Source organism: Toxorhynchites rutilus, chromosome 2 (genome assembly GCF_029784135.1).
Source record: "Toxorhynchites rutilus septentrionalis strain SRP chromosome 2, ASM2978413v1, whole genome shotgun sequence".
Taxonomy (NCBI): Eukaryota; Metazoa; Arthropoda; class Insecta; order Diptera; family Culicidae; genus Toxorhynchites; species Toxorhynchites rutilus.
The window spans coordinates 285553901-285577447 of NC_073745.1; the positions used below are offsets into that span (position 1 = coordinate 285553901).

Genomic DNA, 23547 nt, shown 5'->3' on the forward strand with positions numbered 1-23547 from the left:
CATCGTCGAGCCCGACCGAAAAGTGTAGGAATCCGTTGCTATGTAGGTGGTGCATTGCCAATGAATAGCGGGTGAGAGCTGTGATAGTTTCATTTCACTATTTTCTCTCATGTTGAACCTAGACTTTAGCTGTTGCTAGGAAATGCAAGAACCCCGCTCAGCTGCATCGATGCACTGCTGCATTTTGGAACTTCTACTCGGTCTCTGGGTCTAGACTACACGGATTTCCTTTCCGTTTTGTTTTTCATGTCTACCATACAGCTCATCGACTTTGTAACACACAATCTCTTCCCCATTCAAACAGAAGCAACCATTACCTACTCGTGTGTCGTGTGTAAGGTATTATTTTTAGTTGTTTCACTTCACGAAAAAGTATACCATTTTCATAACCATAGAAACAAACCTCGAACTGTGCCATTGACCATTCGTATCACCGCCCGGTCGATTACAGTTTTGCAGCTGATTCGAAAAGCAAAACGCGCTTACAGTGCATATCTCTCCGAGATTTGTGAGTATTTATTTTGAACTGAAAAGTGTTTATTATCATTGCCATTCACTGAATCTCAAATTGAACACAACTAAAAGAAGATTACATAATATATACGTGGTCGTTTGCGTTATAGTTTGTTATATGTGTTGAAAATCAGTTGCAACTTCCGCTACCACTATAGATGTAGCGTTTTCGTACTGGTGCAACATAGTGCATATTATCACAAGTGCAAGCAGGGCAAGTCCAATTGGAAAATTGTTATTCATTACTATCATTTGTCGAATGGCTGAAGAAAGCTTACCTGTGTAATTGTGCATTATTTTAGTTTAAGTGACCATTAAAAATTGAACCTAAATATGCATTACACCAGTGGTAATGACTATAGAAATTGAATGTAAACAATTTGCAATTGTATTCGCGATAACGAAGGTACAATGTTGACATCTACCGTGGGGTGAAGCAGATTAGTAGACCCGAAGGCAGTGTTAGAATGAGAATTTTTGCTTGATGTTATTTGAATACTTAAAACACGTAGCTGTAACCCTTACTTATTATTTTTCTATATATATATTCTGATGTTCGCCAGAACTCAGCACTACAATATAAAACAATTATCAGACATAACTTTCGTTAAAAATTATTGTTTAACTTACAAGGAAAACGTATTGCATTCTCCTATGTAGATGCATATTGGGTATGGAAAGTTAAATTTCCATTCATATTTTTCATTTTAAAAGTGTGTATCTTCCTCCTGAACATCCATCACAATTTTCACTCCACACCAAATGAACACGAAACTCGATGCCGTCAACGCAAATTGTCGATTCATATATAAAAAAGGTGCTTTCCCATCAGTGAGGAATAGTACCTTTAGTAGAGATTTATAAGTGTTTATTTTTTCACGAATTCGAGTGAGAACAAAAATGTACTGCTACTTTACCGAAGATTCGCAATTAGATATGATATTACTATTGGTTATAGAAATAACCAATACAGTCATTCCACGTTATAACCCTACTCATATTCCCCAGTGATATAGAAATCAATTTAGACCTGATCACGAACATCACTGCCACATACGCTTTCACGTCACTTACACTTCACTTAATCTTTTTGTGTCTATCATCATTGGGCCTTATTCCCGTATCCACTTACACTTACGTTCCCACTACACTTACATCTCACTTCACTTTTTTGCGTTTCCACCGATCGTGAAGTGTAGAAATGAACTTCGTGTAGAATGTGGAGTGGATACCAAAATGACCCTGTGTTCATTTCCAATGTCGTTCCTAATGGCGCGTTTACATTCGGGAGATCTATAGCTATAGATAAATTTAATCACACGGAAATAGATGTAAACGGGTGAGAATATGTATGATACTCTTCTTCGAGGTATATATAACCACTATGTATAGGATAAATTCAGGCATATGTAAACGCTGGTGAATTTCTCACTAGTGAGAAATCACTAAAGATGGATGCAGTTCTACTTCAGGTGAATAAATTCACTGAAAATGTGAATATACTCAGTATATAAGTTCGCGCTAGTGTAAACGGTTGATGCGATTTCTATAAATCTCATCATATTTCTTCACATGAATATATCACTAGTTTATACCCACCGTAAAAGAAACGTCAGTTGTATTTTGTTTTGTTTATCCTCGAGTTGTGTCGATACACCCAGAAAATGGATTACTAAAAAATGCTTCCAGATCTTTTGTAATGCAGACAGTAGAATGTACAAATTTTCTATAAATATTACCAATCGTTTGTAATGCGGGCGCTACACGATTCGTCCAACGTTTCACTCGAATGTTGGACTCAAACATTTGACTCGATGAATCGACAAATGTTGTGACCAAGGCGCCTAGAAGTATATCCTAAGGTGAGGCCGTTTCATCACTAAGTTGGTTAGGGAGCGGTATATGAAAACAGTGCGGAGGAAAGCAGAAGGGAAATTATTTGCTTGAAGCGTAAAAAAGACAGACTGATCACTAGCGAGCTTGGACACAAGCGTTTTGTGTTTTGTTTACAAACAAAACACAGTAGACTTCCAAAATGGCTGAAGAGTGGTTTTAGCAAGTTGGCCCACCTTAGGATATATAATTCTAGGCGCCTTGGTTGTGACGAATGTGCTGCTACACGGTGAAGTGAATGTTCGATACAATGCAATCGGTCCAAACAAACGGTGATTATTTGGATCGAATGTTTATTGTTTTTATTTACCATCAAAAACGTTAGGAAACTGGATGATGAGGCGAGTATTGAAATTGCTGCCATAGTAATTGTACTGATATCGGGATGTAAATTAAAAATGCTTGAATTCAACATTATTAAACTGCAATATTTTGCCGAATATTTTGAATTTTATGAATCAATTTCATAGTTCCTTCATCTAAAACTTGTAAACAAACCAATCTGTCAAAGATAGATTCGGACGAATTGTGTAGCGGTGTATCGGATGTAATCGAGTGTCGAATCAACGAATGACAAAAATCCTTTGACTCGCGTTGGAAGGTAATCCACAACGAACGGATTACCTTCCAACGAGAATATTCGACGCTCGACATTGGAGGCTCGTAGTTCGTCCTACACGATGCGTCTAACCATCGAGCGCTCACTATTCGGGGTGTTCGTAACATCGCGTGGCGCCGGTTTAAAATGAATGTCAGATGCAATACACATCCCTACCAACGATGGACTCATTTTTCTTCGCGGTATTAGTAACTTTTACGATTGTCATTACTGGCAACCGCGAGGAAAATGTATTGGTAATAAATTTACTGAGTATTGGTAACATTTACCAAAAAGCTCGTCATATATACCAACTTTTTGGGAAAGTGTATGATCGGCGATTATGATGAACTCGAGGAATCGCTGTTTACACAAAAAAGAGCGTGAAGTGTAAACCAGAATAACATCGGTGGATGAACTCGGTGTATTGCTAATGAATTCTACCAAATGTTTACAGTGGCGTGTACTCCGGAATAACGTTGTACTCACTACACATTGTTTTCACGTGTAGTGTATTCAGGAATAAGGCCCATTGTTACGGACATTTGCGTGTAAAAATAAACTCCGTGAAGTGAAAGAGTTCATTCCCGTTTAAAGAGACATGTCGGTTGCATAATTTTGGGCGTTTGTGCGTTATGTGGGTTGCATAATTTCGGATGTTTGAACGTTATGTAGGTAAAAATAATACAGTGTATGAGATAACATTCCATTTAATTAAGCGAATGTTTTAGAATGGTAAGTTTGCGATTATACCTCGATGATTCGGTATTTCAATGCCAACTATCTGGACTCATCCCATGATTCATTTGCTTGGTGCGTTAGTTTTCTGAATCAAACGCTTGTTCAAAGATGAGGAGGAATACTTGGTTGCTCGTGAGTAATGTAGTTGTTGAACATATGGGAATGTAATTTTATTTTCTCTTTCCATGAATTACTCTAGAGATGAAACATGACTATTATGTTTGATAATCGACATCTCGCATACTCTCTTGTTCTTAGCTCTGTCTTTCGTATTCGTTATGACTATCGTCCTGATTGGGCCAACAATTGCGAAGGTTCGAATCACAAAAAATCAGCTCTGCAATGTTGGAAAAACTTTACAGTTATTATTTTATACTTAAAATATCAACAAATCAGTATTATACATAGTCAATCATAATGATCGTTCTTTCTAATAAGAGATTATTGATTATTGTTTCTCTCACACTATTACACCGTATTTGGGCGTATATCCATTGCCTTTATGGCGTTGCAACTCTCTGTTAGTCTAATCCTAAAAATAGAAACAAAACATTTCTATTCATTCGGGACAATCGGACATAGACCTTTCACTATGTTTCAATGGGCCTACGGGAGCTACATTATTAATCCTTAATAACATCCCATAGCGTATTTACCAAATCCAAATAAACCAATTTACGTCTTCTGGATACGTCAGGATTTCGTTCTAAAAATGCCACCAGGCGGGTAAATTGCTGTTTGTTCATCTTTTTTCCCAAAAAGCAAGACAAGATTCAAAATGTTAGCAAAAAAGGTAAATAAATACGAAATTAAACATACTCCATCCCGCGTGACTAGCTTCCACCATCTAAAACACAAGTGACAAATATACTTGTTTTTCTCCGTGACATCACAGTATCGTGGTATTCATAATAACACCGAGTTCATCAAAATTATCACGACGGATGAACTCTTCCGGATTCTACACACACGGTGGCAGCCGTAATAACGTTGTATACAATTTACTTCGTTTTTACCGTGAAGTGACGTTCGTGGTCAGGCCCATTATTTCTTTCGTCATCATTCGAAGCAAATGTAGTTTCTGTTGATATATTTGTTTTTAACAATTAACATGTCATGTGTCAATAACATGACACGTGATTTAATATAATAGCAAATTGTGTCAAACGATGAACGACGAATATTTTAGGATGAGGGAAATAAATTGCAAATAGGTTCGTCAAAACAAATCTGGTACTTCAAATTGCGTCATATCGAGGTTACGTTATAACGAGAAATGACTGTAATGAAAATCTTATTTATTATTATTATCATTATTATTATTATTATTTATTAAAGGGAAAAGCCCACAAAGTGGGCACAAAAGATCATTCAATGGAACAAATTTTCCTTGAATGCTACATTTATCTGTTTACTTATCTTGTTGTTAAGAAAGTTCGAACAAAGAAACAAACCTAACTTCTTTGCACTCCCAAGAACAACAAAAGACATAAGGTGTCTAATATCACACAAATATGTTTTACTTTGAGGGCATTTCATATTATTAGTTATTTGTTTCGATTCTTATCTACATCATCCTCTATTTATATCATCTATATTTCAAAATTATTAAGTGGTCAGCAAGTCATTTTTTTTCTTGAATACAGACAGGTAACAGAAAACAACATTTCAAAATTCAGCCTCTTCGAATAAGGCGAAGAAGGGCGTTTCAACGAATAAAAACGCATTGTTTGTTTTGTCGCCGTTCACAGTAAGACGCAATCGGGCATACGAATGGGAATGTAATCCTTTCTTCTATAAGCATGAAGGGAAGCACCAATATTTAGGACGCAGTATTCTGTGTTGAAACTACGCATTCGAATCATAATAGAATTGCACACTTGGCTAAATACTTTATTCGGTAGTCTTTTGGTAGTCAAGCATTATGTTTGGAAAGGATTTTAAATTATAATATTACTGTTATTGGATGTGGATAAGATTCTTTTTGCACAATTTACGGATTTTTTTCTAAAAAAAATCTGGTCTTTTGAGTCATTCCAATTATCAAGCCATATTACATACGAGGGCAGTCCGATAAGTACTTAGCCTACAAAAAAATAAAAATTTTGGAAAAGTGGCGATTTACGTTCTCAACATCTCTCTTTTTAGCTCGATACACTTCACCCAGCGATGCTCCAACTTCTTTAAGGGGGTATTCTAGTGTAGAGACACGAATTTCGGAGGTTTTTTTGTGCTCCGTAAAAATAAAACAAAGAACATTTTTATCATCCATTATATAATTATTTGTTCATCTATCTTTTAACAATAAAACGAAAATTGAGTAGAGAAAAAATATTCATAACTAGAATAGTTGAGAGTGAGAGGGTTCAAAAAAAGTTGTGCCATGGCGTACACGATTCCAGCCCTTCTGGCTATCTGGAACAAAAAAAAACAGATTCTGAATCAGTGAAGATGCCGCTATCGCATGAACCTCGGACAAATCAAAAACATCTTTTTTGACAAAATGGCGGCCGTTTGAAAAACAAAATTCGATTTAAAACGTTTTTTCTTACGTTTCCCGATTTAAAAAAAATACTAAAATTTTTAAAATATCGTTTTTTAGAGGTTCATGCGATAGAGAGATGCCTGCAGATTGTGTCCATGTAAATTTGACATAAATCGGTTCAGTAGAATCTGAGATATCGTTTCGAGAAAAATGCGTTTGAAGTTCATTGTCATCGCCGTACCAGGTTAGATACCGCATCACTAAAATGGCTCTAACTCGGTAAATAATAGGATTTTCGATAATTCCTTTCTAAGGTATGTTCTTGAATGCCTAAACTACAGAAATATGAAGGAAAAAAATTGATTTTTTCAAATTTCTAGACTAGAATACTCCCTTAATCTATCTGAAAAATACGTTTTCTCGAGGTCTGTAAAGTAGGCCTCCGTGGCGGCGATGACCTCCTCATTCGACTTAAATTTCTGCCTGGCGAGTGACTTTTTCCAGTTTGAAAACAAAAAAAAATCGCGCGGGGCCAAATCTGGAGAATTCGACCAATTTGGCTGTGGCGACGGCCGAATTTCCATTTTTTCCATTTATCTAAATCCGCGGACAGGCCCGCTTCCACACACGGTCAAAATAAAACTACGAGTCCGATTCGGCTGAAATTTCGACAGTGGCCTCTTACGAGAATGTACTACACGATAAGTAATCTCTCTTGCGATGCTGATATCATCGGGCGATGAAGCTAAATACTTATCGGACCGTCCTCGTATTTGAGAATTGATTATGGCGAGTGAAATAGCACTTCCCAGCCCTGTTCATTCAAACATCTTTTAGCGATAGTCACTTTAGTACAAGAACTGCATTTTTATATCAATCCCCCTAAAATTCATTATTATGTTTTAAATTATTATTTTTTATTGCTGGAAAAAAGAAAGTAATAAAGTTTTTTATGATTAGGATTTGGCGGCACAAAATGGGTAATTCCAAGACCAAGAGAAAATAATGTGCAAAAAGTGTAGAAAAAATTAGAGATGAAACAAACGGATATCTGATAACTATCCGGTATCCAGCCTATCCGAACAATATTTCCTATCCGGCCGAATACCGGATATTGAAAATAATTTCTTTCACTGAAATGCTCATAAATGCTTTGAAAATTTCAGAAGATTCATCGCAAGATATTTTCTATAACGTATGCATTAAAAAATGGACTTACTTCGGATGGGGATGAAAAATAAACTACAAAAGATCATCTAATGGATCAAATTTTCCTTGAATGCTACATTTATTAAGCCTTCAAAAAAAAAAATTCAACGCCCTGGCGGGCAGCCTTACGGTACTTGACCGGAATCTTGGCCATGATCGATGAGAAGATATTTATCAGCATGTTCTTCAGATCTTCCGTGACCTTGGCGATTAGCTGAGAGCCTTTGATAGGGTTGGCGGACTTCGGTACAATGTCTATCTTCAGCCGGTTCATCTCCAGTGATTTGTTATCAGCCGCTCCTTCTGGGTGATTGTCTGCTGCTCAGACACGGCCAGCCTAAACTGACGTTTCCGTATAAATGTACTTGTCCATAGTTTGGTCTCCCTTCCAAAGCGCGGGACAATGAGGCTACCTTGCTCTCGGTCTCCCTCTCTAGCTCCGCTGCACCTCACAGTTGCTTTCGATACTCTCGCCATTCTCCTGAAGAAAGAGGATATTTTGAATGTCGGATTAGCTATATCCGGCGGACACGAAGTACCTTAGTATGTCCAACTTCTTCGCGCTGTGGGAGACATTGGCAGTACGAACAAAGTAACAAACGTTGTTGTTTCACAGTTTTCGCCAAGGCTGCTGCAAATTAACTGATAAGGGCATCGATGCATTTTTATAGAAGGCCCAATAAACGTAGGATTCAAGGAAAATTTGTTTTCATTGAATTATATTTTAAGGCGTTTTTCTATTGGCATCCGAAAGTTGTCCATCTTTTTTAATGCATACTTTAGAGCAATTCCACGTCAAATCGACTAGTTTTTTAAAAAGGCGGGTATTAAAAAGACGGGTGGGTAATGTCGGGGACATAACCGGAGTGACGTAGGACTATACAAAGGGGACAGCTTTTGTTAAATATATATTTTAAATATATTGTTTTATTTTCTTCTCCTACGTGAATACCTACCTATCTACCTGAAAAATTGATTAGTTTACTGTTTACTCTTTATGAATATGTTGATGGTTCTGAAAAGAACCTTTGGTGTTGTGTTTTTGTTATCACTAGATATTCCCATCTTGTTCGGTTAAACCTTCCTTTATAGCTATTGCGTTTGCCACTCGCCGCAGCTTTCACAGTTGGAAAATTTCTTCCCATCCAGCTTGTGACATGTTGTTCAGTAAATTACATTTAATGTGACGTGCCGGAGAAACACTTTGCCACTCACTGAAACTAATTGTTGCCTTGATGAGCGCCGAACCGAAGCTGCTCTGTTCTTGATGCGGGTTTTCTGATTGTCGTGAGCAGCTTTGCAAGCCAACTCGAGCACTCCGACGACCGAAACTCTATAATCGCTGTTAGGTATACTGGTGCTATCAGGGAATGCGACCAACAGGGAACTGGAGACCTGCACGGTTCGAGTGAGACTTTGCCTTTCCCTTAACTTGTCCTCCTTTGTTACGTCCACGATGCCGATGCCGTACAACCACACGGGTTTACGGTTTGAAAGAAAATAAGATATTTTTTTGGGGTCCGCGTGTTTTATACTCTAGCGGTACACACTCACAGGATAGAGACTCAGCCAGAGGGGCGAGTCCAACGAGATGAACGAATGAGCGTTAAAAGGGAGCGATGGCTAAAAAATACATTCATTACGATTTGTTCGCTCGTTGGATTCACATGCAGGCTAAAAAGGGTCCTTTTCAGGATCACAAAATTATCTTCAATCTAAAGAGTTTATTGTTTTGTTGTCACTCGATATCCCCATCTTGTTCCGCTAAACCTTCCTGTTTAGCGATTTGTTGCCACTCGCCACAGCTTTCACAGTTGGAAAATTTCTTCCCATCCAGCTTTGTGACATGTTGTACAGTAAATTACATTCAATGCGACGTGCCGAAGCGCCACTCAGTGTCGCATTGGAGGCGATTTTAACCTGTAATTGAACATTTGCGATGACAGTGGTACAGTGTCGACTTTCAATGTGGGGTCATAATTTGGATCTCTATGTTTACAAAAATGTCCAACTAAATAAGTCGCATTACATGTCCGTCCAATTAGCTAAATGTCGAACTAATTGTAAATTAATGTACTTTCAATCTGGAAACAATTTAAGAATTGGTGAAAATTGAATAATCAGGAAAGTCCCCAACTATCAATAAGCTCAGAACAACTACCAAATTCACATACTCATCATATCCTGGCAAACAAATTTTGAAAAAAATCAATTTGTGTTTTATTATTATTTTGGATAATGTTTTAGAAAGCATTGAACTGTATTTCCTAAACTCTTTTTTGGAAGGATTAATGGCCCTGAAAAGCGCCTTGTTTTATGGAATGGTTCCAATTTAGAAAACTTTGTACTCGTGGTTTTGAAAAAAACCATTTCGAACGCCCTCGATGCCGCCTTATTCTGGATTTGCCACCAAAGCAGTTTGTATAAAGAACAAACTTTTTTCTTCTGCTACCTGATGCCGTTTTGCGATTGCGTTTGCCACTCGCCACTCGCTGCAACTGCCTGTTGTCTTGATGTCCACCGAACCGAATGTGTTCTGTTCCGAATGCGGGTTTTCTTATCGTCGCGAGCAGCTTTGCCAGCTAACTCGATCACTTCGGCGGCCGAAACTATATAACGCCGGCTAGGTGGACTGGTGCACTGGTACTAGCGCGCTCGGCCTAGCTACCCTTGCGGGGAACTCCAGATGTACACGGTTCGAGCGGGATTTGGCCTTTCCCTTCACTTTTCCTCCTTTACCATGACCAGACATGGCTGCTTGGATTGGTTTGTTGATGTGTTGTGATGCGAACCGATGTGGTGTACGGTTTGAATGAGAATGATCGTTACGGCAGCGGAGCGGGGATTTTTAAGCTGACTGGCTGGCTCGAGAATTACGCATGTGTGAGACTGCGACCAATGTTTCGTTCATTTCTTTTCTTTTTCCTTTCCAATCGTGCTTCATTGTATTTCGCTGCTGCTCTGGTTGCCCGTTTTGGTCGGTACGAATTGAGGAGCACAAAATGGACCAATCAAAAATGAGCACATAGTGTATTTGGACAATGCTTGATATTTCACAATTATTCAATTATTTATCTCAAGAAAAATGAAATGTTATTCGTTATGATAGATGCGTAGATATATTTCCTATCAATTGATGCAAAAACCTTTGCGATCTATTGAGAAATGCTCGAGTTATAAGCGTTCCAATTCTTGCATTTTTTCCTACTTGTTCAGTGCCTAGATTTCCATTTTACCCCCTATATCTTCCGGTTAGACGTAGTCCTACGTCAAAATCATTGACCTTTTTTCTGAAAATCCAGATGTCTGATTAAAATTAACATAGTTATTTGGCCTGATCACGAACGTCCCTTCACGGTGAAAACGAAATGATTTTCGTGATCAGGCCCATTATAAAATTAATAAACTATTGAAAAAAAACAACACTTTGAATGTACTTTAAAAAAAACCTTTCTCAAAAATTGAATTTTACATAAAAAATAATTATATCTCAAAACACTCCCCCTTCGATATTTTTTTGCATATTTTTATTGGAAAAAAATCCAATTTAACAACGTTTTACGTATAGTGGTGCCGTGTTTATTTGAAAATAAAATGTATTTTTTCATTTGCTCAATGCAGTTTCTCCCATTTTCGTATCCGCAAATAATATCCGAATATCCGGACTTCAATTCAGTATCCCGTATCCGACCAAACTACTATCCGTTTCATCACTAGTTAGAACACAAAAGCCATTCAGAACATTTGAACTTTTGCTGAATATCTCCTGCCATTGCTTACATAGTAATATTGTCAAATCTCGCCAGTCGTTTCATTACTTCTCCAAATTTGGTGGTGTTTTGATTGTTTTGTCGCATTTCTTCAATTGAAGCTAGATAATTGTCCAATACCTTCTAGGAAAATTGGAACAATTTGGTAGATTGATACTTTTTTCAATAACATTAGTATTATTCTGCTCATACCACACTATGACATTCCGGCTTTAATGGAAACCAGGACCTTACAAATTTACTCTCTTTGACACATCATCACTCAATAACGAACCTACCGCATTTCGAGTCGTATTCTACGTAACGCTAAAAACCCGGATTTTAGACCTCCGCTTCCCCTACGTAACGCAATTTCTTATCTCGAATACACAGTAAGTTACGCAACCTCGACCCCCTTCTCCCCTTCGCGTTACGTAATTTTTGCACGACGCCATAGCGAATTCGTTTTTGTTCAGTTTCAACCTAGTTTCGCACTAGTTCCAACCCGAAAACTGTTGGGTTCGCATTGAGATGTTTCACGGGTTCGCACTCGGGTTCAACAATACCCGATTTTGTTGTCGTATTATTGGAATCGGAATCCAATTCGGATCATTATTTTAAAGAGTATATTCTCGTTGACGGCATTAAGAGTTTTGTGTTTTTATTGGAAGACGAAAATGATAATGGTGGATTTTTATCTGTATTATAGTGACTTTAAACACTTTTGACTGGTTCGTTACTGTTATTTTCATTTTTGGAAGAATGTCGGGAGGAGTGAGTGAACTCATGACCCTTAACGTGAGAGGTATGGATGTTACCACTACCCCCGATCGCCTCCATTATAGTGGAATAATGTTTTCAAAATAAAAATTATGAATGAAAATTTACTTTTACGTATCGAATATGTATTTTATGTGACGAGACAAAAAGGTTTTTTAAGGAATTGCGAAAACATGTTAAACAAAACCTGTGTCTGATGATGATTTTTTATTACAATGGATTCTTTTTTATGTGATTTGTTTAAGCGATTCTCTCGAAGATACGTTATTTTTTTTACGCGATTCTCTCGAAAGAACGCGATTTTTTTACGTGATTTTCTTGAAATTATATTTTTTATATAATTATGAGATTTTTTACGAGATTTTTTTTGTGCGCACGCATCAGTCGCATAAAAAAAAGTGTATAATGGTAAATGTTTGTGAAAAAACAGGAAATGTATAGACAAATGATTAAGAAAATGTCAGGATTACATGTGTTAGGTAATCAAACAACATAAAGAAGAAATTCCGACTATATAACGCACACCAACAAACTGCCTCATTCGTGAACACGAAAAGGTTTTTTTTTATTACAGAGTCAGGTTGGAACTATCCCAGGCTCGAAAACGAATTCGCTATCAATAAAGAAAATGTCCCACCTCCTTCGTACACGCTTCTTTCGCTTCACATTCATTGGTTTCATGTTTCACACTGATGCGAAGCTATTCAATTGACATGTTGAAAACGAACGAAACATTCATTTATTTAGGCAGCTTCTATTGAAATAATGTTTCGATATTTTATTCCAAATGTACTCACTGAAACTGATTAGAACGGCGAAATAAAAGACGACGACTCAATCCACCAACTTTAATCGTCAATGAAAGCTTCTGCTTTCGAGACTCGAAGGAAACGACAGCAAAAATGAACGAAACTATAGAATCGATGTTTCGTAGGCTAAAAGACTAAAATTAATCTATCGATGATGATTCTGGCTGAAGTGAAAGCAGCAAGTAAAATAATATTGCCGTCTCTTAGTTTCGAAAATCACAAGGCCTTATGGCAACTGATTAAGTTGGACCAGCACTCCATAGGACCTTTGTGTGTTTCAATAAATGGCAAAACCCACTTCAGAAGACACTCCTTCTTGTTAAGTGGTCCATTCATAATGATGAAAACCTTTCAAATTCCTTGCCAAATCATCAACTTGTAAGTGATTTAATGTACAAAGATCTAGCCTTTAGTAAGGTAATTCAAACCGAAGATTAATCATTAAGTCCGTTTCAACGTAACGTAAGTTTCATTGTCCATCAGGAAACATTCACTATACTTGGTCAGAGTTTGCTCGAAAAACTTCCTCGCACGGTTTTAAGTAGCCAGGTTTTGTTCCAGAGTCTTTTTGGGATGTTCGATGTTTGCTCACCCGGAGATCCCAAGATTCTTTTGGACAGCCCTAATGCCTCCATGTTCATTTTATTTTGGGTGTTCGAACGTTAGCCCCGGTCCCGGTAACTTATTCACGGTTCGATATTTATCGTCCTTCATTCAAATCCCAATCATTTATGCGATTATTGGCTCTCAGCATGATTGTGCCAATTTGTTTCGCGTCTCTGATCTTTATCTTCAATAATTTTAGAACGTGTGTTTCAATCCTGATGAAAATTTCACCACTGGATAAATAACCCTACATGGTTGAAATGCTTCCATTAGTTTCCCAATGCTTCAAAAAGAAACGCCCAAATAATAGGAACAGACTCCGGAATTGGAATTCAAACTTATTAGTATTTTACCACGACGACGACCGAATCCAGAAATCCACTGTTTGAACTGTTCTTCGATCTATTTATGCTGGGAATGCATTTTTTATAAACTGTCATAAAAACAAAGCAAAATGAGCAGATCAACTTTTAAATGTTTTTAACGAAGTGTTTTTGTGTTGTCTTAACTTGTGATGGATTCTAATTTGTAATGCCGGTTGAAAATCTTCATTATTATACAAATTTTCAAAGCGACTGACAAGAAAATATCCATCATGGGTTCATGGGATAAAGTATCCAGTTATGGCCATTTTCCTTATTCTGATCATGACATTGCATCTCACTTTGACAATCTCGTTTTGTGCCTCTGCTTGGAATCGCTTTTATAAACGCATATACGAAATGAGGAATATCGAACACAAAGCCTCTTAAAAACCAGTCCCAATAATATTCTTACATCTACACCCAATATATCGGGCATCGACACGTGTTCTACCCGTGTAACAACTAACAATCTAATATTTATCTCAAAAACCAGTTTCTGACCCAAACCACTTTCTCCCACTATGCACAGCATAAACACCAAATTTTCACTAGGAAGGCTACGACGGCTGAGTTGAGAGTGTGGTTCGAAGGGCATGAACAAAGGCATGTTTTCAACCGCTCAACGCGCAATACGACTTACAACGGCGACGAAAACATGTTGGGCAACACAATGTGCGCCAACGGCGTCGGGTCAGGTTCAGCGTGTATTGGTGGTACAACAAAATCATCATCATCAGTATCACAGCTGTAATACGGAGATGACAAACAAAAAACCCGACGACCGAGGAACCGCCAGGCGTGATTATGCCACCACAGTCGCTTCTGGTAATCGGTGGAAGCAGCACGCAGGAATTCTAGGAACTACAATCTATCGAAGAGGTGAGTGGACCAAACATCGTATAAATGTGAAGAGCGATAATGAGTGTTATTTGGCTGAGATAACATATCAGAATATTATACAAAAAAAAAAACGAGACATAGTTACCAGTTACAGTTACAGTGCAGTTTATCTGTTGATCTTGCATTCTTGCGCTCAGTGTATCCAAACAATCAAACCATATATCGTAAAGTACATCATAAAAATTCAACTCAGCAACGGAAACCTCCTTCGAAATGAATAAAGGCCAATGAAGACCTGATGGTAAACAAAGACAAAGTGTGAATTCAACAATGTTGTTCACAGTCAAGGTTACTTCAGTTCATTTGGAAGTAAATAAGCAATCGAAGGCAATTCAAATGTAAACGGTTCTTTTTAATCGATATCTTTAATGTTCAAAATTAACATGGATTTTCCGATTGTCGAAAATGATAAAAAAATTAATACATAGCCAATTTACCATGGAAAATGAAATAAGTAAAAAAGAAGCCATTTTTGGCTTCAATTTACAGCACACAATACAAATAAGAATAGTAAACATATTCGTTTTCTTTGAGCGTAAATGCGATGAGATCGAACATTTTTGTGTTAATTTTGATTATCAACTGTATCAACAAGAACAGCACTATAATGTCTAGGTTATTATTTGATTTTTGATCTCGGACGATAATTATAGATACCGATTAGCACGCATACTATCAGTATACGTGGAGAAAAAAGCTTTTGTGTGAATATCTCGTGCTATCGTATAATCTTGCATTCAAGTGCAGGTTAATGATTCTGTTTGGTTTGTTTCAAAGATTTGCGTGTAGCTTTGATTATGTCTTTCTGTTTAAAACTGTTACTACCTGTATTGGCTTTGAAAATTATTTATTCCTTTTAAATTTTTCTGAAATTGCACACATCTTACCATCTTATTTATTAACATTGATTCAACATCCCTTTACGAGATTAGATTTTGACGGTGAACTTGTTGCATGACGGTAGGTTATTCATGCTTGCTCGCTTCCTTTTGTCCCCACCAGATTCGATGCAAACATCACTGTTTTCCGACATTCATGTCCCAAACTTCCCACTCGCCCAGTCTGGACGATATTCTGAATGCTGAGTTCACGAAAAGTTGGGCCAATTAGTGATTTATTCCCATCCTTCTTTTTCCTGTAATATGAGTTAAATTTTTATGGGTGTCATTCAAGATCGTGATTGCGCAATAGTTCTCACAATCAAGCTTGTTACGTGTTTTAATGAATAAAACAAATTATCCCTTCCTTGCACTTCTACGGTAGCTGTTCTGTATACCTTATTCTGACTATCAACCAGTGCATGTATTGAGTTTTCCTGGAAACGCTTTGAAGAGTTTCGCCGTCATGACCATGCTTGCCAGCTACTTTTTGATTCTTTAGCTGATTAATGAGCTCCCTAACTTCACTCATAATAAGGTAGTCGTGCTTCTTTACACCTCCAAAGTCCTCCCCAGTGCCTACTTGCTTTTCTATTTTGGTTACCACCTCCACCTTTCGGCACCTCGGGCACCTTCCTTGCTTCTGTAAACTTCAGCCGACAGAATGAAACCTTTGTGCAAGGCCTTCAGCTTCTTGAAAAAACATCTTATCACAATTAGAAGAAAAGGATTTGGAGGCGATCTGCCGTAGCGGTAACATCTATACTTCTCATGCTAAAGGTCACGAGTACAATACTCACCCCCGACATCCTTCCAAAATGGAAGGTAGAAGTGACAAACCAGCCAAAAGTGTTGAAAGTCACTATAATACAATGAAAAAGAAAAGGAGTTATATCCCCGAAACAGATGGGCTACCTACGCTTTGGTCGACAAAAATTCCACATGTTTTCATGTTTTCAACAACTGCAAAAATAAATTTTCAGTGTCGGCTCTTCCAGGTGAGGCATAAATTGTCGGCCATATTCCAATTCATTCCGGCCAAATTCGTTTACTGTCGTTTACTCCAAATACAACTCCCGATCAGGGTTGTCACGTTTAACTGTATTTTCAGCAAAAAAAAATCTGTATAAAAAAGTTGATGGGCACATGGGCACAGACGGGATCTTGACATAGAACTGTGATTGTGTGTAGTAATTTGGATTTGGATTGAGTTTTTTCATTGTTCGAAATCTATCATTTTTTCTCTTTTGATACATCAAATAAATTTCCTGTCTTACGGTATATAACACAACATATGTCGCAATAACAATTTTGAGTAATATGCGTTTGAAAACTCTTAATGAATCGTTACATTTTTCGTGGGGTGACCCCCAGACCCCCCCCCCCCCCTATATAGAAATCAAAGACATACTCCTATGTCAAAATCTGTATCTGAAAATTAAAGAAAAAAAATTAAAATAGAGGTTTCTTTCCATTTTCGATTTATTTTTTCTTATTTATGGGTTGTTAAAGTCGTATCAATACAACAAAATAAATCATAAAAAAGTTTTCTGATAATCCTCTGAAAAAAAAAATCGAAAATATTCGCCCAACAGCACTAGCAAATCGTAGTTCTCCAAACATAAGTTACCCAAAATGACTTTCATGTCTCATTATAAAGTTCGCAAGATTGAGAACTTTCTGATTGAAAAATGCAATTGACGTAATTGATGAGCGGTAGAACAAAGTTTTAGAACAGCACAATCGGTTTAGTCATAGGATCGTTTAAATGAGTCAATATACGATTGGCGGATTAATTATGGTCATACTTAACTTGGAACGAAAATAATATTTTAAGCACTTCAATAGAGGCGAATGAACTGAAAAGTTCAAAGCCTCTCTAAAACAAAGAACAGAACGGAAGCTCTTCAAATCGCTTAAGATTTCGTTTAACAACTGCCTCCAACGGAAGCCATCTCGTTGCGTTGTGTTCAACATTTTTAAAAATCAATATATCTAACAGTTCGGCTCATAAAGTTGACGTCTAGATGGCGCCTCTTGCAAAAATCTACTTGACTACCACAAAGCACCATCTTTCAATGGATACATGTCAAAATTTGACAGCAATCGGTCGATTGGTTCGAGAGTTACAGCATTGAGAGTGAAGCAACTTTTGCTATTGTGGAAAATCCGAATTTCGTTTTCCGAAAAATTTCCAGATAACGTTTGTCAAGCTTTGGTTGCACTGTATTTTTTTTCCATAAAAAAGCAATGCTTTATATCAACAAAGTTCACAAATTTGTCAGTGTTTCTGAATACAACACTGCACGCTATTTATTATGTGTGAGTAATTTTTCGTGCACGATACAAATAAATCTAGCTCACCTGTAATATATGTCAAACCCACCAAGCTCACCTGTAGTATATGTTGAACTCAAACATCGATACATGCATACGTGATACATGAGAAAAAGAAACGAATTCAGTCTGGAAGGAGTCACTGCAAAATGCAACGAGGTCCATTTGACGGGGTAAAGGGAAATGAGATAGTCGAGTCGTAGAGGGAAATAGCGACTAAATGCTCGAATGACTGTTGAGTCATGTTGTCGGAGAAACTGCTGGAAGAAGCCCAAAGTTATTTCCAATTAAATACGAAGGGGAATTTCCTCATAGTCCCCTGACTACCCTCAGTTGAATATGAAAATTGGAGTTTTAAAAACAAAATTTTGATGCCAAATGTCTTCAAATGGCATGAAATGTTGAAATCTACTGCCATTTGAAACATTTTTTTGACAAAAATCGATGGGACTGTTTTTCGTTTTTTCGGAATGCAAAACAAAACGTATGATTTAGGGTGCCAATGAAAAAAGTTATCTCGATTTTTCATACGGAAGTTGCTGCGAAATGTTGATTACCCTATGCAAAATATTAGCTCATTCGGATTTCATTTATTAGTGTCGTAGATGTCAAATTTTTTTTTTTTTTTTTTTTTTTGAAAACCGTAAAATCCCCAAAATTTGACGCCAAATGTCTTCAAACGGTATAAAACGTCGAGATTTACTATTGTCTCAAAAAAATTGTCAAAAATCGACTTTTCAGACAGAAAACAATAAATCTCGACATTTCATGCAATTGTAAGCCATTTGGCATCAATTTCTTTTTTTTTCAAGATCCCGAGGGTGATTATTCGGATTTCAAAAAACTCTAACTTCGACTTCAGCGACCCTAGTGAATGAAGTCAGATTGAGCTGACATTCTGCATAGGGTAGTTTTTCGTGGGATCAACATTTTTAATAAAGCCCCGTTTTAGAATTCGAAGGTTCATTTTTTCCCATATATAGGGTTGGGGAAAAAGAAATGTTGTATTTCTGATCGAAATTTGACGCTTTATTTAACATACTTAAAATTATCCAATTTGAGTCAAATATGCGCCGTTTTGTTCGCAAACTTGTTGCCATTTAGAAGGCAACTTCACTATCCCCCCCTTATAAAACTCCCCCTCCTTATTTGCAAAAAACTTAGACAGCCAGTTTTCGCAAGCCACTTTTGAGGCCAACTTAGTATCACCAAGAGCGTTTTACATGGACCGGAAGAGATGATAATCACTTGGAGTCAGGTCCGGACTATACGGTGGATGCAATAGGACAGTAGCTTCTGGCGGGTCATCAAAGATGTGTGAGGCCGAGCGTTGTCCTGGTGGAAAACAACACCATTCCTATTGATCATTTCTGGCCGCTTCTGGTCAATCGGCTTCTTCAAACGGTCAAGCTGCTCACAGTAGTGAACCGAGTTGACGGTCTGGCCATAGTTGAGCAGCTCATAGTGGATGATTCCTTTCCATTCCCACCAAACACACAGCAAAACCTTCCTGGCCGTCAATCCGGGCTTGGCGATGATTTGGGCCGGCTCACCGCGCTTCGACCACGACTTTTTTCACTCTAGGTTGTCGTACGTGATCCACTTTTCATCACCAGTCACCATCTTCTTCAAGAATGGGTCGAGTTCGTTCCATTTCAGCAGTACATCGCAGGCGTTAATTCGGTCTAAAAGATTTTTTTGCGTCAACTCGTGTGGCACCCATACATCCAGCTTTTTTTGGAATCCAATCTTCTGCAAATGGTTCCAAACGGTTTTATGGTCTTTACCCAGTTCCTGGCCAATCGAGCGAGTGCTCACATGCCGGTCTACTAGGATGATTTCAACGACTTTATCGGTTTCCACGACGATTGGCCTACCAGTACGGGGTGTATCTTCGACAGCCACTACACCAGAACGAAATCGATCAAACCAACGCAGTGTTGTGCGAATCGTTACAGTATCGGGCCCATAAACTACACGAATTTTTTCGGTCGCCTTCGTTGCAGTTTTACCTCGCAGGTAGTAAAAACGTAAAATATGGCGATTTTCTTGCTTGGTGGACTCCATCTTTGACGCGCTATAACTTGAGACTGAAAACAGTTATCAAGTTATAGCGCGACACTGTCAAAACGACATTTGTAGCACAGATTGTCGCCTTTAAATAGCCGTATAGTATGGCCCGATGCGATAAGTACAACACAAGATATGTTTGAGTGTTGCCGTATATTGACAATATACATTTCTTTTTCCCCAACCCAATATTCACAGACACTCTAATGAGGGGCTTCGTACTAGTTTTCGTTCACTGGTTATCAGTTCGTTTTCTTAATGTGCAGGGTACATACTCGGAAAATAGCCCAATAGTTTGGGCTTTATGAAACACAGCTTTACAGTTGTACAAATAGAACACAATGACGTTACTATAATATGGTAACACATTCTGTACACAAACATCTGTTTTGTGTGTTTCTCTCGAGTTAAAAATCGCCACCGAAATCATTTTCACACGACCCATATCCAACATATAGCTATGTGAAACATATGAATGAACACAACATACGATACAAAGCAACGCGCTAGATCTTGAATCTCTATCTAGTCGATTATTTTATCGTGCGCTCTCTAGCCGAAATAATGCCGCGTGACCGTTTTTATTAGCGATATATATTTCCGTGCTGGTATTTTTATTTTTGTAAAATGAAAGGCGCGAAATGTAACCGAGGTGAATGTCACCTTCGGGATCATTTTAGTCACAATTTATAATACTCTGTGAGAACATGTGAGTGTTTATGTTTGGTATCGATATCTCCGACTGGAATCAGTGCTCCAACAATATTGATAACAAATAGTGCGTTTGTCGTAAATAACCCTTTGACAGACTGACAGCACTGTTACTGTGTAGCTAATGTCCATAAATCTAGGGCTCATAATTCCTAAATTGAAAAGATAAGATAAGCGGCACTTCAATATCGTTAACCCACATAGCCCATAATTTTATTCATCAACAGACATTTGCCAGACTAAAAGAAGCATGAGTGCGTCAGCAGCTTTACCCAAACTCGTGGCGGTGGAAGAAGCCCGCCGCTTTATGGTGGATTGTTTTGTCAAGTCCAATACGCCACTCGCTCATGCGCAACAGATGGCCGATCTGCTGGTGGAAGCCGATTATCGAGGACACTTCAGCCATGGCATGAATCGGCTGGAGATGTACATCAACGATCTGCACAAAAATTGCTGTAATGGTGCTGCTGTACCAAAGATTCTATGTGAAACCGGTGCGACAGCGTGGGTCGACGGGAATAATGGACTCGGTGCTGTGGTCGGTAATTTTTGCATGGACCTAGCCATCAAGAAAGCTGGTGATTGCGGTATCGGATGGGTTTGCGCGAAAAGTATGTTCATCATTCGTAGTTGTGAAACGGAAATTCAAACTCTTTTGTTCCAGGATCCAATCATTACGGTATCGCTGGTTGGTATGCGCTGCGCGCTATGAAAGCAAATTACATAGGTATATCCATGACTAACACTTCACCCCTTGCAAGTCCTACCAGAAGCAAAGAAGCTGCGCTGGGCACCAATCCTATCGCCGTGGGAGCTCCGGCTAAAAATGGGGATGGATTTGTGTTGGACATGGCCACTACCGCTGTGGCTGTTGGAAAGGTAACCTTTGCTCAACTTTAAAACAATCACATCTCATCATTTAATTACTCGTACCAGATTGAAATCCAACGGCGCAAAGGTGAACCAATTCCTGTCGGTTGGGCGCAAGATCCGACGGGCCACCCAACAACGGATGCGAATGTAGCTTTCGACACGGCTTGCCTAATGCCATTGGGTGGCACTGAACTCACTTCCGGCTACAAAGGATACGGGCTTTCTGCGATGGTGGAAATGTTCTGTGGAATTATGGCGGGATCAAATTATGCCACTAACATTCGCAAGTGGACTCACGCAGGATCTGACTCGGAAGCCAATCTGGGTCAATGCTTTGTGGCTGTAAATCCCACCTGTTTTGCGCCAGGTTTCGAAGCCAGATTATCGGATCTGAACGGTATTTTGAGGAACATGCCACGGGTATTTCTTCCGATGATGCACTAAATTCAAAATTACCAAGTGTTACACTTCTATTCCAGACGGACGAAAGTAAACCGGTACTGGTAGCCGGTGATCCGGAACGAAACCACATGAAAAAGGTGGACAAGGACGGTGGACTGGCATACCACGAAAACCAAATCAAGACCTGCAATCAGTTGTCGGAGCGTTTAGGAGTTCCTCCAATCACTTTCCTTTGAATAGCACACACTGCATTTACGCAAAAACGTTTTTGTGTACTGTCCATCTTGGTGAGCGTAGTTATTTGATATAACCTTCACCCCGAGTTTTTATATCATCAAAATAATGATAAGAATTTTGAATATCAAACGTATGAACTTGCAATTGCAATGGAAAAAAACATGACTTACCTGATTTAATGATGTTGATAATAAAAGTGAGCGTATCGAACTATAGTACATAGATGAAATTTTTGATATTAACATTCGAAAAGATCTCCACAACTCAACCTTCAACAGACTTCCTTTTTATGCAACTGTCGAATTAAGGCCGTTTTATATTATCAGGCACGTAGCGTAAACGGCACGTACCTACACCGGCAGACAAATACATGATGTATTCATATCATCAAGCATAGCAACTTCTCTGTACGGACCGGCAGCTCAGACGGAGCGGAGAAAAGCTACTGGTGATTGAACCGATGTCGTACCGAAGAACGACGAACGCATCTACACCACGAACTTCGACGTTGGGTTTGTATGTATGGTGCTACTCGCCCATGTAGTTCGTGCCCGGCACCGGCAAAATATTGTTTTTGAGAATTCCTTCATGCATTTGTCTGAAGCGTGCTGTGTATGCCCGGAGCTGTTCCGCTATATATACGCATACACATTTGAAACACACGCAATAATATTTGTCTTGCATGAAACGTGCCGTGCCGGTTACGCTACGTGCCTGATAGTATAATATTACCTTTACTATGCCGGCTGTTTGTAAACAAATATAGACTACATTAGAGAGCCTCAATATAAAGGCGGTTGATATAACGAGTAGAGACGTCGGTTAATCGTGCGATTAATTCAAATAATCGAATATCTGAAATTATAATCGATTAATTTTGTATCGAATAATTTGAAATCAAAATATGAATAAATCGAATAATTGTCACTGTAATCGCGATTAATGAATTAATGAATGAAGGAATCTTTTTCAAGGTTAATGCATTTTCAGACTAAGCATTAGGCTATTTATTCTTTTATATCCAACATTTTTTATCCAACCAACTAGCATCGACAACCCGATAGACCATGCGACCAGAATGACATCGTGATACGTGATTAATTCAAGAAATAAATATTCGTTCAATTAATCGAATATTGGAAGACAATTATTCGAATGAATCGAATATTGAAAAATGCCCCAACGACATATAACATGGAGTTTAAAGTTAGCCACTATTCGACTATATAACCGGATCGAGTTGTAAACAACAGTAATAGACAGAACCAAAATGTCAGTGAACCGCAGCAATATTGGGTACACTGGCAATATGAGGGATTTGATGTTTGATGTACGGTGGGCCAATAGGCTACAACTGCTTTGCGGCCATTTAGAAATTTTGCGAATAAAAA

The 23547-nt window shown here is 38.3% G+C and overlaps 2 protein-coding genes across 10 annotated transcripts in view; one reads left to right on the forward strand and one right to left on the reverse strand.

The window, feature by feature from the left end:
* Positions 1-22469, reverse strand: part of LOC129767832 (ADP-ribose glycohydrolase OARD1-like) — a 54817-nt gene extending 32348 nt beyond the window's left edge. For 3 of the 6 annotated variants that reach the window (XM_055769068.1, XM_055769066.1, XM_055769065.1), the window contains exon 1: positions 22327-22469. In XM_055769068.1, the coding sequence (XP_055625043.1) occupies positions 22327-22401 (75 nt within the window). In that variant the 5' untranslated portion in view covers positions 22402-22469. Of the gene's footprint in view, positions 1-403; positions 563-1038; positions 1086-1143; positions 1312-22326 lie in introns of those variants that run through there. The other 3 variants (XM_055769071.1, XM_055769069.1, XM_055769070.1) reach the window with 3 other exon arrangements.
* On the forward strand, positions 211-22371 carry LOC129767830 (uncharacterized oxidoreductase YjmC). 4 transcript variants are annotated; one of them, XM_055769059.1, is made up of 7 exons: positions 211-339; positions 396-508; positions 14278-14627; positions 20872-21255; positions 21309-21523; positions 21581-21937; positions 21997-22371. In XM_055769059.1, exons 3-7 carry the CDS (start codon positions 14342-14344, stop codon positions 22153-22155), a joined length of 1401 nt encoding a protein of 466 aa, XP_055625034.1. In that variant the 5' UTR covers positions 211-339; positions 396-508; positions 14278-14341; the 3' UTR covers positions 22156-22371. The 4 variants fall into 4 exon arrangements, with proteins under 4 accessions (XP_055625034.1, XP_055625035.1, XP_055625037.1 ...); XM_055769060.1 differs by having other exon boundaries at positions 316-334; XM_055769062.1 differs by lacking the exons at positions 211-339; positions 396-508 and adding an exon at positions 638-727.
* Positions 22470-23547: the final 1078 nt, after the last annotated feature.

What these genes read in the sequence shown, in the direction of transcription:
- LOC129767830 (XM_055769059.1), top strand. Translation starts at nt 14,342, where the DNA reads ATGAACAAAGGCATGTTTTCAACCGCTCAACGCGCAATACGACTTACA. An exon ending in CGGATGGGTTTGCGCGAAAA is followed by an intron (nt 21,256 to 21,308) that starts GTATGTTCATCA and finishes CTTTTGTTCCAG; the next exon opens with GATCCAATCATTACGGTATC. An exon ending in CCGCTGTGGCTGTTGGAAAG is followed by an intron (nt 21,524 to 21,580) that starts GTAACCTTTGCT and finishes TACTCGTACCAG; the next exon opens with ATTGAAATCCAACGGCGCAA.